The sequence below is a fragment of the Chiloscyllium plagiosum genome, unplaced genomic scaffold (assembly GCF_037043375.1).
Source record: "Chiloscyllium plagiosum isolate Xiang-an unplaced genomic scaffold, Cpla_swu_hap1 HiC_scaffold_16, whole genome shotgun sequence".
Taxonomy (NCBI): domain Eukaryota; kingdom Metazoa; phylum Chordata; class Chondrichthyes; order Orectolobiformes; family Hemiscylliidae; genus Chiloscyllium; species Chiloscyllium plagiosum.
Window position 1 is genome coordinate 30,552,629 of NW_028270154.1, and position 18,814 is coordinate 30,571,442.

Sequence of the window (18,814 nt, forward strand, 5' to 3'; positions counted from 1 at the left end):
ACTGTCAGGTACCAACTGATGCTGTAAGTTCTGCGTCCTCACAGGTATCAGCTGCCTGGAAAGACTTGCCGGAGGGAGGTCACAAGCAGATGAGTGGGTTCTTGTGAAAAAGATCCACAAGGAATTCTTAGGCGCAAAGTGAGAAGGACCATACCAGTGCTGTCAAGGTCTGAGGAAAGGAGGCCTGGATTCATGCCTCCCACATCAAACTGATATCCCACAATACATCGGGACCAGAGACTGACTGACCATCATGATGCTTGTTATTGTTATTATAACTGTGCATGTTTTCTTTTTGCAAAGTGTAGTTCCCAAACTGTTAAGAGTCTGCAAGCTGGATAAGGATAATGTGATTCTCTTTGAGACATCTCTGTAGAATCAAAAGGGGAAACTGTGAGATATTGTGTTATAACCTATCTTAATTAACTCACTCACCAGCTCACTGTATCCATTAATACCAGGTTCCCATTTATTCATTCATTCATAGCCCTCTCCCCTGTTTTAGTAAATAACAGGGAGAAAGTGAGGACTGCAGATGCTGGAGATCAGAGTCGAAAAATGTGGTGCTGGAAAAGCACAGCTGGTCAGGCTGCATCTGAGGAGCAGGAGAATCGATGTTTCAAGCATGAGCTCTTTGTTCCTGATGAAGAGCTTACACTCGACACATCGACTCTCCTGCTCCTCAGATGCTGCATGACTGGCTGTGCTTTTCCAGCCCCACACTTTTCGATTCTGATCTCCAGCATCTGCAGTCCTCACTTTCTCCCTGTTATTTACTGTAACATGGTTTGATTGATTCATTCATAAATCCGTGGTTTTGTTGTATCCAAATTTAAAAACAATCCTTTCAAACTCATTACTACATTTCTGCACCTTATCAGGATACAGAGCAATATCATTCCCATCAAGTCTCCACAAAACATTATCGCCCCTTACCAACCAGCTCCTGGACCTGAATACATTAAGTACATGTTAAATATCTTTTAATTGGGCCACCATCCCTTTTAATAAACTAATTGACAATACAGCACTTGCATGAGATTGCATGGATGAATGAAACTCATACCAGAAATAATAACTAAATCTCACCACACAGCTGCAGTAGTCAGTTAAATATCCTTTATTCTCTTATTACGATTTCTAACATATTTAGAGCAGAGGGGCCTAGTATTTTTACTAACATCTACTAATTTAAAAGACAAAAGAACTGATACCTCCTGATTATGCAAGCAAACCGGACAGACACCCTTAATCCCATCAGAAATAGCAGCCAGCACTTAGCGCATGTTTTTTACCCATCTCCTGTCTCCCAGGACAGAAGCACTTCAAACCTTTGTGTACAATATTTTAATATATACAAGAACTGTGTATAAAGGGGCTCTTGTAAGAACTGCTACCTCAAACTTGTGCTGTGATTGGGGAATAAAGAGGCTATTTTCGCCACTCATTGATTTTGGTCATTATTTAAACACGATCCAAACCTCTCCCCACTGCACTTTTTCTAACCTTCTCAGCATATTCCATTCTTCCTTATCTGCTTGTTGGTTCCTATCAATTGTATCTATCAGACATAGAAGTAGAAATAGGCCATTCAGCCCATCAAGTCTGATCTGCCATTCAATGATATCATGGCTGATCTAATAACCCTCAATTCTACTTTCCAGCCTTATCCCCAAAAACCCATGAATTCCTTAATAATTAGAAATCTCAGCCTTGATTGACTCAATGGCCCGGCCTTAATATCCTTCTGCAGTATAGAATTCTGCAGATTCAATAACATTTGAGGGGGAAAAAAAAATCTGCCTCACTTCTGAAACTCCTTACTTTGAGATTATTCTCCCTGGTCCTAAATTCTCACACAAAGGGGAACAATTTCAGAACATGCGCCCTGTGAAGCCCATTAAGAAGCTTTCATGGTTTAATAAGGACTCGTAGAATCCCTACAGTGTGGAAGCAGGCCATTCAGCCCATCACCGTACTGTATCCCTGCATCTCCCTAGGCTAATCCATCTAGTCTGCGCATCCCTGGTTACTATGGGCAATTTAGTATGGCCAATCCACCTAACCTGCACATCCTTAGACTGTGGGAAGAAACTGGAGCACCCGGAGGAAACCCACACAGACAGTCACCAGAGGCCGGAACTGAACCTGGGTCCCTGGCACTGTGAGGCAGCAGTGCTAACCACTGAGCCACCGTGCCACCCAGCCACATTGTTGCCTCTTGCAATTTTCTAAATTTCAATCTGTATAAGCTCATCCTACTCAAACTCTCTTCACAACAAAATCCCTCCATACCCAGGATCAACCTAGTAAACCTTCTCTAGACTACCTCCAATCCTGAATATATCTTTCCTTAGACCAGGGGAACAAAACTACTCAGTGTATTCCAGCTGAGGTCTGATTAGTGCCTAATATAGTTATCGCGAGACTTTTGTGTTCCATTTCTTTTGAAATAAAGGCCATCATTCCATTTGTCTTTCCTAATATTCACTTCAATTGCCTCTAATGGGAGCAAGTTCCATATTTCTGATACAAGTTGCCATCTCGTCCAACTTGAGCAACCAATGAAGAATGAATGAAATCATCGACAATAGAGGAACCACTTTCGCAGGAGGTGCAAGCAATGGTTTCATTCCTGTCAAAAGCTAAACAGGGAAATTTTGATTCATTCATGACCTACTATCTGACAAGCAACCTGACTGCACACTTCAGAAATCTTAGTGTTGTAGGATACCATGGAGAAGGAAACCTGGATGTCATCAACATACCTATGGAAGTTGTGTTACATATGAAAGCACTGAAGGGAAGGCCGCAAATAAGAAAGAGAAGAAGGAGCCAGAGCTGGAACCTGGTGAATTCTATCAGTGGCTATGCGACAGCTGTAGGAGAAGCAATTGCTGAAAATAAATTAGTTGTCTTGGGACAGGCAGAAGTTCAAACCCTGGAGGATGAATTGCAAGTGAGCTATGAAGATAATGTAAGTGTTGACATGTTCATCGTGTCAAATTTTTCAATGAAATTGCAGAAGACAGGACGAATAGTGGTTCATGACTGCAGTCATTGAGGAAGTGCCTTTAAACTGAAAGGTAATTAGGCAGTGTCAGATCACGCTGAAAGGAGTCAACAGGGAACTGGAGTAAAGTTTAACACAATTCATGTTCATTGATAATATTATGCACTTTTTCAATTTTGGTGAATAGAGGAAAATTATTGCAAGGATTATCAACCTGTTGAATTATGTCATGGTTAAATGAGGAGTATGATGAAATATTCTTCACTTGCCTGAATGAGTGCAACTGCAATAATATTCAAGAAGCTTGACACCATTCCAGGACAAAGCAGCGTGGTTGATTAGCACCACATTCACAAACCTGCACTCCCTCCACTACTGACACCTAGTGGCAGCAGTGTGTACCACCCACAAAATTCACTGCTGAAATTCACCAAGGCTCCTTAGACAGGACCTTCCAATTCTTGACATCTAGGATGACAAGAGCAGCAGATATGTAGGAACACCAGTCTAAGGTTCAGCGCCAAGTAACTCACCATCCTGACTTGGAAATATATCACTGTTTCTTTTGTGCAGCTGCATTAAAATCTTGAAATGCCCTCCCCAATGGCATTGCTGGTGTACCAACACCAAACACACTGCAGCAGTTGAAGAAAGCAGCTCACCACTACCTTCTCAATGGCAACTAGCAATGGGCAATAAATGCTGGACAGCCAGCAATGCCCACTTCCTATGAATGAATAAATAAAACTGCACCTGCACCACACAGATTGCAGAATTTCATTAAAAACAGCTCACCACCACCCTCTTTTGGGCAATTTCAGTGGACAATAAATGAAAACCTTGCTGATCAGACGCACAAAATAATTGCCAAATAAATTTTAATTGATGACCACATTTTCTACATTAAAATGAAACAGTGACTACAATTCATAAACCTTATTTGGATCCCAGGCCCTGAGTTTATCAGAATTACAGTTTTTTAATGAATATATTATTTTTATCTTGTGTATCTTTAACAGTTACAAGAATTTAACATTGCATTCCTAAAGTCTTCAGGACATTCCTGAAAGATTGCAATGTTTATAGACTGCCAAGATGGTAGCACCTCTGCGAGAGTTTCTGATCACTGAACACAGCACAGAAATGGCAGGAAAATTATGAATTCTTGATCTGTACATCTCAATACTACAACCTGCAATATATTTACTTGCGAAACATTGAATGTTGTACATCACAGTGAAACTATTTATTATCTGGAATTCTTGCAACATTGCTTTCAAAATAACTTAACAGTCCTAATAAGGGAAGTAAGTCTAACATATATATTAACCTCATGTGTGTCAGTGTATTACCACCTTATGCATTCCAACACCATTTGTATGCTTCATGCTCAATGTAGCTAGTTTGCACTTGTCCCTCCAGCTTTGTCCCTTCAGCCCACTGAGCCAAGTTTCATTGTCTTTCCTATCAGTGTGAACTTGATTGAAAGGTACCAAATCCTCAGGAGCAAATTTTGCTTTCCTAACCTTGCTGACATTAATCCAGCATATTGTGCTATCCATACTCTGCAGCATAATATCAGCATTTTTGTAACTCATGACATGAAATATTTTCGAATGATGAAATATGACAACTCTGACATGAAATGATTGTAATTACTGATTGAAATATCAGGGGCAAGTTTCAATGAACATTCATTCATTATGATGACACTGTTTTTGATTTAATTACAGGTTTGATTGCAGATGTATTCACAGAATACACGATGATTTACGTAAGAATGAAACAACTCAAGAAACTTTGGTGATGGTGCGTACAAAGGAGGGAAATTAACCCAACCCTAGCAGCAGGTCAGCAGTGGAGAAATGGACAATGAGTATTTTTTCAGTTGTTACCACAGATCAACGTCATCTCCTATTGAAATAAACTTAGCAATGCAATCAAGATACTCAGGGAATATTGTTATATCAGTCGGGTGGGACACTATGAATTTACATTTTCTCACTTACATTTTTACAAGGGATGTATTTTGATCTAACTTAAACTTTAGCCAACAGTTTGATCTTAAAATGTACTACGAGGTCAGTTTTGCCATTTGCACAACAGCCTGTTTCACTACTGACTGAAAATAAAACTGCTGCTATTTTGAGAAACCAACCTTAATAACATTCAGTTTGTATGTTGTTAATTTGCTTGCTGAGCTGAAAGGTTTGTTCTCAGATGTTCCATCACCATGTTGGGTAACATCATCAGTGAGCCTCCGATGAAGCGCTGGTGTTCTGTCCCACTTTCTATTATGTGGCTTGGTCTGTTAAGGTGGGTGATATCATTTCCAGTTCTTTTTCTCAGGTGTTGGTAAATAGGGTCCAAATCATTGTGTTTATTGATGGAGTTCCGGTTTGAATGCCAGGCTTCTAGGAATTCCCGTGCATGTCTCTATTTAGCCAGTCTTAGGATGAATGTGTTGTCCCAGTCAAAGTGGTGTCCTTCATCATCTATGTGTAAGGATGCTAGTGATAGCAGATCATGTCTTTTGGTGCCGAGTTGGTGTTCGTGTATCCTGGTGGTCAGTTTTCTGCCTATCTGTCCGATGTAGTGTCTGTTGCAGTCCTTGCATGGTATTTTGTAAATGACATTCATTTTGCTGGTTGTTGGTACAGGATCCTTTCGGTTCATTAGTAGCTGTTTCAGTGTGTTGGGAGGTTTCTGGGCTAGTAGGATGCCAACATCCTTACTGGCATAAATTTCACCAAAGACTAAGAGAACAACAACAGACTCCCTTTCCAAGATGTCATAGTGGAACAAACAGTCAATGGACAACTGCAGACCAATGTCTACAGGAAAGCAACAGACACAGACCAGATACTTAACTACAGAAGCAATTGTCCCAACACCCACAAATGGAGTTGCATCAGGAAACTATTTAAATGGGCCACAACACATTGCAGCACCCAGGAACTAAGAGCAGTAGAAGGAAAATATCTATACAGCGTATTCAAGAACAATGTTTAACCCTTAATGAAATGCTGAACATAAGCATTTAACCCTTAATGAGATGCTGAGAGACCATTTGGTATATGGGATTAATGATGTAACCATGCAAAAGTACCTACTAGCTGAAGCCCAACTGGACTTCAAACAGGCATTGCAACTGGCTTTATCATTGGACAGTGTGGCTAGTGGAGCATATGAGTTGCAAAGTATTCTGATGGAAATGCCTCATTGGTCTGACTGAACTTGGGGAACACCACTTGAGTCTAGATTAGAGTGGTGCTGGAAAAGCACAGCAGTTCAGGCAGCATCCGAGAAGCAGTAAAATCGACGTATCGGGCAAAAGCCCTTCATCAGAGAGCCTGAAGGTGGAGAGATAAATGAGAGGAGGGTGGGGTGGGGAGAAAGTAGCATACAGTACAATAGGTGAGTGGGGGAGGGGATGAAGGTGATAGGTCGGGGGCGGGAGGAGGGTGGAGTGGATAGGTGGAAAAGAAGATAGGCAGGTAGGACAAGTCATGGGGACAGTGCTGAGCTGGAAGTTTGGAACTGGGGTGAGGTGGGGGAAGGGGAAATGAGGAAACTGTTGAAGTCCACATTGATGCCTTGGGGTTGAAGTGTTCTGAGGCGGAAGATGAGGTGTCCTTCCTCCAGGCGTCTGGTGGTGAGGCAGCGGCGGTGAAGGAGGCCCAGGGCCTCCATGTCCTCGGTGGAGTTGAAATGTTGGGCCACAGGGCGGTGTGGTTGATTGGTGCGGGTGTCCCAGAGATGTTCCCTAAAGTGCTCTACTAGGAGGCGTCCAGTCTCCCCAATGTAGAGGAAACCGTATCGGGAGGAACGGATACAATAAACGATATTAGTGGATGTGCAGGTAAAACTTTGATGGATGTGGAAGGCTCCTTTAGGGCCTTGGATGGAGGTGAGCGAGGAGGTGTGGGTGCAGGTTTTGCAGTTCCTGCGGTGGCAGGGGGAGGTGCTAGGATTGGAGGGTGGGTTGTAGGGGGGCGTGGATCTGACCAGGTAGTCACGGAGGGAAAGGTCTTTGCGGAAGGTGGAAAGGGGTGGGGAGGGAAATATATCGCTGGTGGTGGGGTCTGTTTGGAGGTGGCAGAAATGTCGGCGGATGATTTGGTTTATGCGAAGGTTGTAGGGTGGCAGGTGAGCACCAGGGGCTTTCTGTCCTTGTTGTGGTTGGAGGGGTGGGGTCTGAGGGCAGAGGTCCGGAATGTGGACAAGATGCGTTGGAGGGCATCTTTAGCCACGTGGGAAGGGAAATTGCGGTCTCTAAAGAAGGAGGCCATCTGGTGTGCCCCCTAGGAGCAGATACAGCGGAGACGGAGGAATTGGGAATACGGATTGGCATTTTTGCAGGAGGTAGGGTGGGAAGAGGTGTAATCCAGTTAGCTGTGGGAGTCGGTGGGGCAGTGAAGGCAATTGATTAGCCTCACGCAGCACATATCCTGAACAGAGGAACTGTAGGTCAGCCCACAGCAAAACCCCAAAACAAAGCCAAGCCTTGGCCAAACTTTGCTCAGGATATGGGTTCGGCAAGCTAGTGTCGTTGCTGCCACTGTGCAGACTTGACAGCAGAAAAAGTGCCACTAGACCTAAACTGAGTAAGATAACTCATAAGCCAGTATCCAGAAGAGAGCACACACTGGAAAGCCCACCTGCGTCTGGAGTGGAACAGTTAAATTGCTTAGCAACATCCAAGTCAGAACCAATCAAAATAAACATCTGGTTAATTAGTCATCCAGTTCTAATGGAGGTCGTTGCTGGTGTGGCTGTTTCACTGATCGCAGAACCTGTCTTTAACAGAATTTGCTCTGGACTCCAACCTTTAAGTTTGTACAAGACCTTGACTAGATTGAGAATCTATACCGGGGAACCTTTACAAATTAAGGGCACAACTCTGTTCCAATTTCTTATGAGAAACAATTAGTTCAGTTCCCACTGATAAAAGGTTCAGACCCGAGCCTGATGGGATGAAATTGGTTGAAAAAGATTCACCCAGATTGGCTCAACATTGTTTGATTATAAAATTACTGCCTGATATAATTAAATATCCGGATGTTTTTCAGGTCCAGGGGCTATCAAAGGGGACAAGGTGACCTGGCACATTGACCAGGAAGCAATTCCACGATTCTGCAAGGCACACCCAGTGCCATTTGCCTGACAGGCAAAAGTAGAGGCAGAAATCAGGAGGCTGGAAAGCGAAGGAATCATTAAAGCATCCAGTTTGTGGAATGGGCAGCGCCAGGCATACTGATTGTGAAGCCTGATGAGTCAGTTTGCCGTTGTGGAGATTTTAAATAAACAGCGAATCACCTTTCGCAGAAGATAAATACCCATTCCCTCACTTGGAGGATTGAGACACAAACCTGGTGAAGCAGGGGTAGGTTGTCCTTCATGAAGCTGGGCATGAGCCATGTGTACTTGCAGTTGCGGTTAGGTCAGGATTCCCAGATGTTACAATTAATACTCATATGGCTTTGAGCCAATATACGAGAATGCCGTTTGGGCTATCGCCAGCATCTACAATTTTTCAGCGGGCAATGGAGAACATCTTGTAAGGTCTACCCTAAGTCGCCATTTGTCTGGATGATGTACTAATAATAGGGAAGTGCTCCTTATTAGCAACAGAGTTGCTAATAAGGAGCACTTCGAAAAACTTGGACATAGTCCTCAGATGTTTCTCCCAGGTGGGCATTCATTTGTCAAACACAAGGATGACGATGGAAAAACTGCACACATCTTTTGCGATATATGGACTCCCAGAAGTCTTGGAGACAGATAATGGGCCATTGATCACCAACAGAGCATTTGAGTATTTCCTCAAGTCGAATGGTATTCGACATATCAAGACAGCTCCATACCATCCATCATCCAATGGTCTGGCATCTAAACCTTAAAGACAGCCTTACAAAACAGCCCACAGCTTCATTAGTTAGCAGCTCCTATTTGATTAAAAGACCACACCTCATGGAACTACTGGAATAGCTCCAGCAGAGTTGCTAATGAAGAGACTTCACAACAGGTTAAATCTGATCTTCCCTAACCTTGGGGTTGGGCATGTGAAACTGCATGAGGAATGCGAGAGCTGGACACGCAACTCCGCTAAGCGAGAGACAGATTTTACTTCAGTGGACAGAGTTTGGTGTAGGAACCACAGGAATGGCCCTGCATGGCTAAAACAGCCCAGCAGGAGCCACAACGAGAAAGAATCAGCCTATGTCCTTGGACTCAGAGGGGGAGGAGATGTAGTGGTTGTAACGAGGTCAGCCTGATGGACCTCATTGAATATGAGTTGCTTGATTGGGGCCATTAATCTGATCCTTATTCCCAATTCCCCCGCCATCGCCGCATCTGCTCCCAGGAGGACCAGTTCCACCACAGAACACATCAGATGGCCTCCTCCTTGAAAGACCTCAATTTCCCCTCCCACGTGATTGATTATGCCTTCCAGCGCATTTCATCCACATTCCGCACCTCCGCCCTCCAAACCCACCCCTCCAACCACAACAAGGACAGAACCTTCCACCCCACTAACCTCTACATACATCGCATCATCCTCCGTCATTTCCGCCACCTACAAACGGACCCCACCACCAGAGATATATTTCCCTCCCCACCCCTATCCGCTTTCCGTAAAGACCATTCCCTCTGCGACCACCTGGTCAGGTCATGCTCCCTAACAGTCCACCCTCCCCTCCCAGCACCTTCCCCTGCCATTGCAGGATTGCAAAACCTGCGCCCTCACCTCCATCCAAGGTCCGAAAGGAGCCTTCCACATCCATCAAAGTTTCACCTGCACTTCCACACTTGTCATTTACTGTATCCGTTGCTCCTGATGCAGTCTCCTCTACATTGGGGTAGCGTTTCAGAGAACATCTCCAGGACACCCGCACCAATCAACCCTACCACCCTGTAGCCGAACATTTCAACTCCCCCTCCCACTCTGCCGAGGACATGCAGGTCCTGGGCCTCCTCCATTGCCACTCCCTTATCATGCAACACCTGGAGGAAGAGCTCCTTATCTTCTGCTTCAGGACCCTCCAACCCCATGGCATCAATGTGGTCTTCATCACTTTCCTCAGTTCCCCTCCCCCCACCTTAGCCCTCTTCCATCCTTCCAGCTCAGCACTGTCCTCATGACCCATCCCATCTGTCCATCTTCCTTCCCAACCATCCACTCCACCCTCCCCTCCGGCCTATCAGCTTTACCACCACCTCCATCCACCTATCACACTTTCAGCTACCTTCCCCCAGCCCCACCCCCCTCCCATTTATCTCTCCACCCCGGAGGCTTCCAGCCTCATTCTTGATGAAGGGCTCTGGCCCGAAATGTTGATTTTCCTGCTCCTCGGATGCTGCCTGACCTGCTGTGTTTTTCCAGCACCACACAGTTGTCTCCAAGGGAGAGGGATCAGTGTCAATGACTCTCCGCCTGTAAATTAGGGGGTGACCTAACAATGGTATACCAGTCTCTGTGAAGTTACTTCAGTTATGGCCAAGTAATAGAGGTGAAAATTAAGCCCATATGGATCATAGCCTGGTGTCCTATCCAGAAGAGGAATTTTGTAAAGATCATGAACCAAAGACAGCACCAAACCTGGGCTTTTCTTCCAGCTGATATTTTACATTTTTGCTGTTGGCTGTTCCTCCTGCACCATCCCTGCAACTTGAGTCCCACCCCCCTCTGCTGGAGTCAAATGGGAACCAGTCCATCATGTTCAATGCAGGCTGAAAAGAGTTCAAATCAGAAGCTCGGGCCAGGACAGAAATTGAGAGTATAAGCTGCCCTTTAAGTAGCACAATATTGGATAAATTGAGTAATAGAGGATTAAAAAAAAAACAATTGAAATGATTATAAATAAGAAATATTGGCCTGGATTTTTCAACAACTAAATAATCACTTTTGTAGCTCTCAATGGGATTTCTACATCGGAATCCTGTAGAAACCCTATTATAGCAGACTCCGAAGGAATGGTCCAGAATACTGAACATTTTGCTGCGCACATCCCTTACACGTGAAACCCTCTGAAGTATCCGTTTGGCTCAGAAAAATAGGAAGGTTCCACTGCAATTATATAAATAGTTACTTGGGAAAAGTGAAAATCATGAAAAACCGATTTGAATATTCAACTGACATCCCCAGCTAACCACATTCATTCCCAATTACATCTTCCACAGAGACAGCAGCCCATTGCCCTGACACCCCCTCACCCCCAGGTACCTGACACCGTCCACCATCACCAACAATGTGCCCTACTCATACACCAAGAGGACCTAATTCCACTGCTCTTGACACAACACTGTCCTTTTCCTGTGCTATGGACCCGACCCCCATTTCCTCGCAGCCAGACCTGAACTCCATTCCCCCACTGCTGGACCTGACCCCCGATCCCCCACTGCTAGACCTGACTCCCGTTCCCCAACTGCTGGACGTGACCCCCATTCCCCCACTGCCAAACCCTGACCCCCATTCCCCCACTGCCAAACCTGACCCCCATTCCCCCTCTGCCAAACCTGACCCCTATTCCCCCTCTGTCAAACTTGACTCCCATTCCCCCACTGCAGGACTTGACCCCCATTACCCCATTGCTGGACATGACCCCCATTCCCCCACTGCTGGACCTGACCCCCATTACCCAACTGCTGGACCTGAACCCCATTACCCCACTGCTGGACCTGAACCCCATTACCCCACTGCTGGACCTGAACCCCATTCCCCCATTGCTGGACCTGACTCCCCCATTCCCCCACTGCTGAACCTGACCTCCATTACCCCACTGCCAAATCTGAAATCCCTTCCCTCAGTGCAGGACCTGAACCCCATTCCCCCAATGCTGGACCTGACTCCCTTTCCCCCAATGCTGGACCTGACCCCCCCATTCCCCCACTGCCAGATCTGACCTCCCCATTCCCCAAATGCCAAACCTGACCCCCCATTCCCCCACTGCCAGACCTGACCCCCCCATTCCCCCACTGCCAGACCTGACCCCCCATTCCCACTGCCAGATCTGACCCCCCATTCCCCCACTGCCAGACCTGAACCCCATTCCCCCACTGCCAGACCTGACTCCCATTCCCCCACTGCCAGACCTGTCCCCCATTCCCCCACTGCCAGACCTGACCCCCATTCCTCCACTGCCAGATCCGACCCCCCTTTCCCCCACTGCCAGATCTGACCCCCCATTCCTTCACAGATGGGCCTGATCCCCATTCCCCACTACCAGACCTGACCCCCTTTACACCACTGCTGGACCTGACCCCCATTCCCCCACTGATGGGCCTGATTCCCATTCCCCACTACCAGACCTGACCCCCAATCCCCCACTGCCAGATCTGACCCCCATTCCCCCACTGCCAGACCTGACCCCCCCATTCCCCCACTGTCAGACCTGACCCCCATTCCCCCACTGCCAGACCTGACCCCCCACTGCCAGACCTGACCCCCCATTCCCCCACTGTCAGACCTGACCCCCATTCCCCCACTGCCAGATCTGACCCCCCATTCCCTCACTGCCAGACCTGTCCCCCATTCCCCCACTGCCAGACCTGACCCCCATTCCTCCACTGCCAGATCCGACCCCCCTTTCCCCCACTGCCAGATCTGACACCCCATTCCTTCACAGATGGGCCTGATCCCCATTCCCCACTACCAGACCTGACCCCCTTTACACCACTGCTGGACCTGACCCCCATTCCCCCACTGATGGGCCTGATTCCCATTCCCCACTACCAGACCTGACCCCCAATCCCCCACTGCCAGATCTGACCCCCATTCCCCCACTGCCAGACCTGACCCCCCCATTCCCCCACTGTCAGACCTGACCCCCATTCCCCCACTGCCAGACCTGACCCCCCACTGCCAGACCTGACCCCCCATTCCCCCACTGTCAGACCTGACCCCCATTCCCCCACTGCCAGATCTGACCCCCCATTCCCTCACTGTCAGACCTGACCCCCATTCCCCCACTGCCAGATCTGGCCCCCCATTCCCCCACTGCCAGACCTGACCACCCATTCCCCCACTGCCAAACCTGACTCCCATTCCCCCACTGCCAGACCTGACCCCCCATTCTTCCACTGCCAGATCTGACCCCCCATTCCTCCACTGTTGGGCCTGATCCCCATTCCCCACTACCAGACCTGACCCCCATTATACCACTGCTAGACCTGACCCCCATTCCCCCACTGTTGGGCCTGATCCCCATTCCCCACTACCAGATCTGACCCCCATTACACCACTGCTAGACCTGAACCCCATTCCTCCACTGATGGGCCTGATTCCCATTCCCCACTACCAGACCTGACCCCCATTCCTCCACTGCTGGACCTGACTCCCCTGTTCCCCTTCTCCTGGATCTGGCCCCCGTTTCCCCACTACCAGACCTGACCCCCATTCCCCCACTGCTGGACCTGACCCTCATTCCCCCATTGCCAGACCCTGACCCCCATTACCCCACTGCCAGATCTGACCCGCATTCCCCCACTGCCAAACCTGACCCCTATTCCCCCTCTGTCAAACTTGACTCCCATTCCCCCACTGCAGGACTTGACCCCCATTACCCCATTGCTGGACCTGACCCCCATTCCCCCACTGCTGGACCTGACCCCCTCCATTCCCCCACTGCTGGACCTGACCCCTGTTTCCCCACTGCCAGACCTGAACCCCATTACCCAACTGCTGGACCAGAGCCCATTCCTCCACTGCTGGACCTAAACCCCATTACCCAACTGCTGGACCTGAACCCCATTACCCCACTGCTGGACATGAACCCCATTACCCCACTGCTGGACCTGAACCCCATTCCCCCATTGCTGGACCTGACCCCCCCATTCCCCCACTGCTGAACCTGACCCCCATTACCCCACTGCCAAATCTGACATCCCTTCCCTCAGTGCAGGACCTGAAACCCAATCCCCCAATGCTGGACCTGACTCCCATTGCCCCAATGCTGGACTGATCCCCCCCCCCCCCCCATTCCCCCACTGCCAGATCTGACCTCCCCATTCCCCAAACGTCAGACCTGACCCCCCATTCCCCCACTGCCAGATCTGACCCCCATTCCTCCACTGCCAGATCTGACCCCCATTCCCCCATGCCAGGCCTGATCCCCATTCCCCCACAGCCAGATCTGATCCCCCATTCCCCCACTGCCAGACCTGACCTCCCATTCCCCCACTGCCAGATCTGATCCCCCATTCCCCCACTGCCAGACCTGACCCCCATTCCCCCACTGCCAGATCTGACCCCTCATCCCCCCGAATGCCAGACTTGAACCCCATTCCCCCACTGCCAGACCTGACTCCCATTCCCCCACTGCCAGACCTGTCCCCCATTCCCCCACTGCCAGACCTGACCCCCCATTCCCCCACTGCCAGATCTGACCCCCCATTCCTCCACAGATGGGCCTGATCCCCATTCCCCACTATCAGACCTGACCCCCATTACACCACTGCTAGACCTGACCCCCATTCCCCCACTGATGGGCCTGATTCCCATTCCCCACTACCAGACCTGACCCCCAATCCCCCACTGCCAGATCTGACCCCCATTCCCCCACTGCCAGACCTGATCCCCCCATTCCCCCACTGCCAGACCTGACCCCCATTCCCCCACTGCCAGACCTGATCCCCCATTCCCCCACTGCCAGATCTGACCCCCCATTCCCCCACTGTCAGACCTGACCCCCATTCCCCCACTGCTAGATCTGACCCCCCATTCCCCGAATGCCAGACCTGGCCTCCCATTCCCCCACTGCCAAACCTGACTCCTATTCCCCCACTGCCAGACCTGACCCCCCATTCTTCCACTGCCAGATCTGACCCTCCATTCCCCCACTGCCAGATCTGACCCCCCATTCCTCCACTGTTGGGCCTGATCCCCATTCCCCACTACCAGACCTGACCCCCATTACACCACTGCTATACCTGACCCCCATTCCCCCACTGATAGGCCTGATTCCCATTCTCCATTACCAAACCTGACCCCCAATCCCCCACTGCCAGATCTGACCCCCATTCTCCCACTGTTGGGCCTGATCCCCATTCCCCACTACCAGACCTGACCCCCATTACACCACTGCTAGACCTGAACCCCATTCCCCCACTGATGGGCCTGATTCCCATTCCCCACTAACAGAGCTGACCCCCATTCCCCCACTGCTGGACCTGACTCCCCTGTTCCCCTTCTCCTGGATCTGGCCCCCGTTTCCCCACTACCAGACCTGACCCCCGTTCCCCCACTGCCAAATCTAACCCTCCATCCCCCAGTGCAGGACCTGACCCCCATTCCCGCACTGCCTGACCTGACCCTCATTCCCCCATTGCCAGACCTGACCCCCATTACCCCACTGCCAGATCTGACCCCCATTCTCCCAGTGCCGGACCTGACCCCCATTCCCCTGCCACTGGACCTTACCTGACCTCATACTTCTATTGTACACTTACCTTTTCACAGCAGCTGTCAAAGAGGCTCTGTGATGCCAGACCTTTACGTTTCAGAATCAGGTAACTGACTGCTGTTAAATGATCTCATCGTTTGCCTCCTGCTGAGTATACTGTGGTATGAGAGACTTTTTTGAGGGCAGTTGTGGCATTGTGTTTCTGAAGAAGCACTGATCAGAGTCTCCTGTTAGAAATATGGAGCTCTTTGGTTGAGAATAAAAGGAATAGAGTTGCAATCTGAGTGACAAGCCCATGATGTTTGATGGAAGTTAAGGGATTACTATTCCAATTATTAATGATGGAGTTTTCTTCTAGAAAGATTGGATCTGTGTCTACAGTCATATTGTGATTGTGAATTGTAAATATCATGGTGATATTCTGACAACATTTTACTGAAAGTATTATTTGCTTATTAATCTCAAAATTACAATTATTGTCCTTATTAGTAAGTGCCATTATTAAATGTATAATTATAAATTGCTAAGTGTGAATAATAAGGTTGAAAATTAAGATTTATGACTATCAACCTAAATGATTGGATTCAAACGTGGCTGATTTATAAAATTAATTGAAATTCCTTGCTTTGATTTGATATTTAACATTTTTATTAGCTTGGCTCAATGAGAAACTAATGTTACGGTTAACATGGATGTTCAATTGGCAATTCGAAAGGCAAATGCAATGTTAGCATTCGTTTCAAGTAGGCTGGAAGACAAGAGCAGGGATGTACTGCTCAACCTAGCATTGTGGGTTTTTCTGCACCAAACTGACAATGGTTTAGGTAGGCAGCTCGCCACCACTCTCTCAAGGACAACTGGTAATGGGAAACCCGAAATTGATCACACCCACTTCCCATGAGTGAAGTTTTAAAACTGTTTAGTACTGATCTGATCAGGGTAACTGTCATTTCACAAGATATGCCCTATTTTACTTGATGAATTACGGTGAGCAAATGGATTGAGGTCTATTTGTGAGATGGCTAATAAAGGCAGTCTTGCAGCCCATGGAGCTGTGGCAAATGTGCATTTAATCCAGTGGAGTTGAGCCTCTGATGGACAATAATAGAGAACCCAATTGCATAGCAAGTGCAGGGAGAAAAGGAAGTTTATTTGTTTGCAGCATTCTAACATGGGATGCAGCCAATTAAATTACGTCAGGAAGTTTCTCCATAAGAAACCAAATGACAGAAACCAGCTTTGACAAAGGGTCAGTTAGACTCAAAACATCAGCTCTTTTCTCTCCTTACAGATGCTGCCAGACCTGCTGAGATTTTCCAGCATTTTCTCTTTTGGTTTCTGATTCCAGCATCTGCAGTAATTTGCTTTTATCCAGTTTTTCCATAAGTTGTTGATGCAAGGATAGCACTACACTTTGGAAGTATGCAAGAACCAGAAGGTTAGAGGCTATTCAATTGAAAAAACATTTCTCATAGAAACAACTGAAAATGTTAACGTGCTGTATCACAGGTGAGGGGATTCCATGGCAACAATATCTGCTTGAGCGTTCATGAAGCCATGAAAGTAGAACTCATCTCGATATGTTGTTGAGTTCATTAGTTCAATGAATACGGATTCAAGATAGCCAATTCAGCTATGTTAATCTATTCACTAATAGGCCATTCAGGTATTTCTGCCATATCACTATGTCATGATAGTCTAACTGTTGCCACTATTGTTTGGAAATGAACTTATCAACTTACCAAAACCCAATACATAGTGTCCACCATTAGATGTGATTGTGAGATTGCAGGACTTCTATTAAAATTTATTCATATGATGTAGGCATCACTGGCTGGCCAGCGTTTATTACCTATCCCTAGTTGCCCTTGACAATGTGGTGGTGATCTGCTTTCTTGAACAAACTGCATTCCATGTTCTGTAGGTTGACCCACATTGTCATTAGGGCGAGAATTCCAGGATTTCTTCCCAGCGACAGTGAAGGAATGGTGATATATTTCCAAGACAAGATGATGAATGGCTTGGAGGCAAACTTGCAGGTGGTGTTCTTAATGTTACACTTGGTTGAATGCGGCCTTGATGTCAGGGGCTGTCACTCTCACCTTACCTCTGGAATTCATCTCTTTTGTCCATGTTTGAGGGCTGTAGTGAGGTCAGGCACTGAGTGATCCTGGCAGAACCCAAACTGATACACTGTTGATGGCACCTTCTATCAATTTACTGATGATCAAGAGTAGGCTGATGGGACGATACTTGGCTGGGATGTGTTTGTCCTGCTTTTTATGTACAGGACACACCTGGTCATTTTTCCACATTGTCAGGTAGTTGCCGGTGTTGTAACTATACTGAAAGTGTTTGACTAGGGGAGCAGCAAATTCTGGAACACAAGTCTTCAGTACTATTGCCATAATATTGTCGGAGCCCAAAACATGGCTGTTTTCACTGCCTCCAGTTGTTTCTCGATATCATGTGGAATAAATCAAATTGGCTGAAGACTGGAATCTGAAATGTTGGGAACCAATGGTAGAGCCTGCACTGGATCATCCACTCAACACTCTGGCTGAAAATTGCTGCGAATGCTTCAGCCTTATCTTTTCCACCTATATGTTGGGTTCTTCAATCATTGAGAATATAGATATTTGTGTCTATTGAGTCTCTTCCTCCAGGCTTAATTGTCCACCACCATTCACATCTGAGTGTGGCGAGACTTTTGAGCTTAGATCTGATCCATTGCTTGCAGGATCACTTAGCTCTGTCTACCATTCGCTGCTTATGCAGTTTGGCACACAAGTAGTCCTGATTGGTTGCATCACCAGGTTGACTCCTCATTTTTAGGTCTCCAAAAAGACTGTGTAGCTGTCACTGTTACCATTACTGTCATGGATAGATACATCTGCATGTCCATGTTCAAGTGACTCTAGAGCTATCGAACCTCAAAGGGGCAAACTTAGGCCTTTTGGCCCATCATACCACTGCTGGAAAAGACAACACTGAAGCATTCGCAGCAATCTTCAGCCAGAAGTGTTGAGTGGATGATCCAATGCAGGCTCTTCCACTGGTTCCCAGCATTACAGATTCCAGTCTTCAGCCAATTTGATTTATTCCACACGATATTGAGAAACAACTGGAGGCAGTGAATACAGCAATGCTTTAGGCTTTGACAATATTATGGCAATAGTATTGAAGACTGGTGCTCCAGAACTTGCTGCTCCCCTAGCCAAACACTTTGTTACAACACTGGCATCTACCTGACAATGAGGACAATGTGTCCTGTACACAAAAAGCAGGATAAACACATTCCAGCCAAGTATCGTCCCATCAGCCTACTCTTGATCTTCAGTAAATTGATGGAAGGTGCCATCAACAGTGCTGTCAAGCAGCATCCGCTCAGTTTCGG

The 18,814-nt window shown here is 47.4% G+C and overlaps 1 protein-coding gene across 3 annotated transcripts in view; it reads left to right on the forward strand.

Annotated features, from left to right (window-relative positions):
- The window catches only part of LOC122556563 (organic cation/carnitine transporter 2-like), a 132,885-nt gene that overhangs the window by 105,643 nt on the left and 8,428 nt on the right, over window positions 1-18,814 (forward strand). The window contains exons 10-11 of one of the 3 annotated variants that reach the window (XM_087995255.1): window positions 4,747-4,863; window positions 8,086-8,548. In XM_087995255.1, the coding sequence (XP_087851381.1) occupies window positions 4,747-4,846 (100 nt within the window). In that variant the 3' untranslated portion in view covers window positions 4,847-4,863; window positions 8,086-8,548. Of the gene's footprint in view, window positions 1-4,746; window positions 5,171-8,085; window positions 8,549-18,814 lie in introns of those variants that run through there. The other 2 variants (XM_087995256.1, XM_043703377.2) reach the window with 2 other exon arrangements.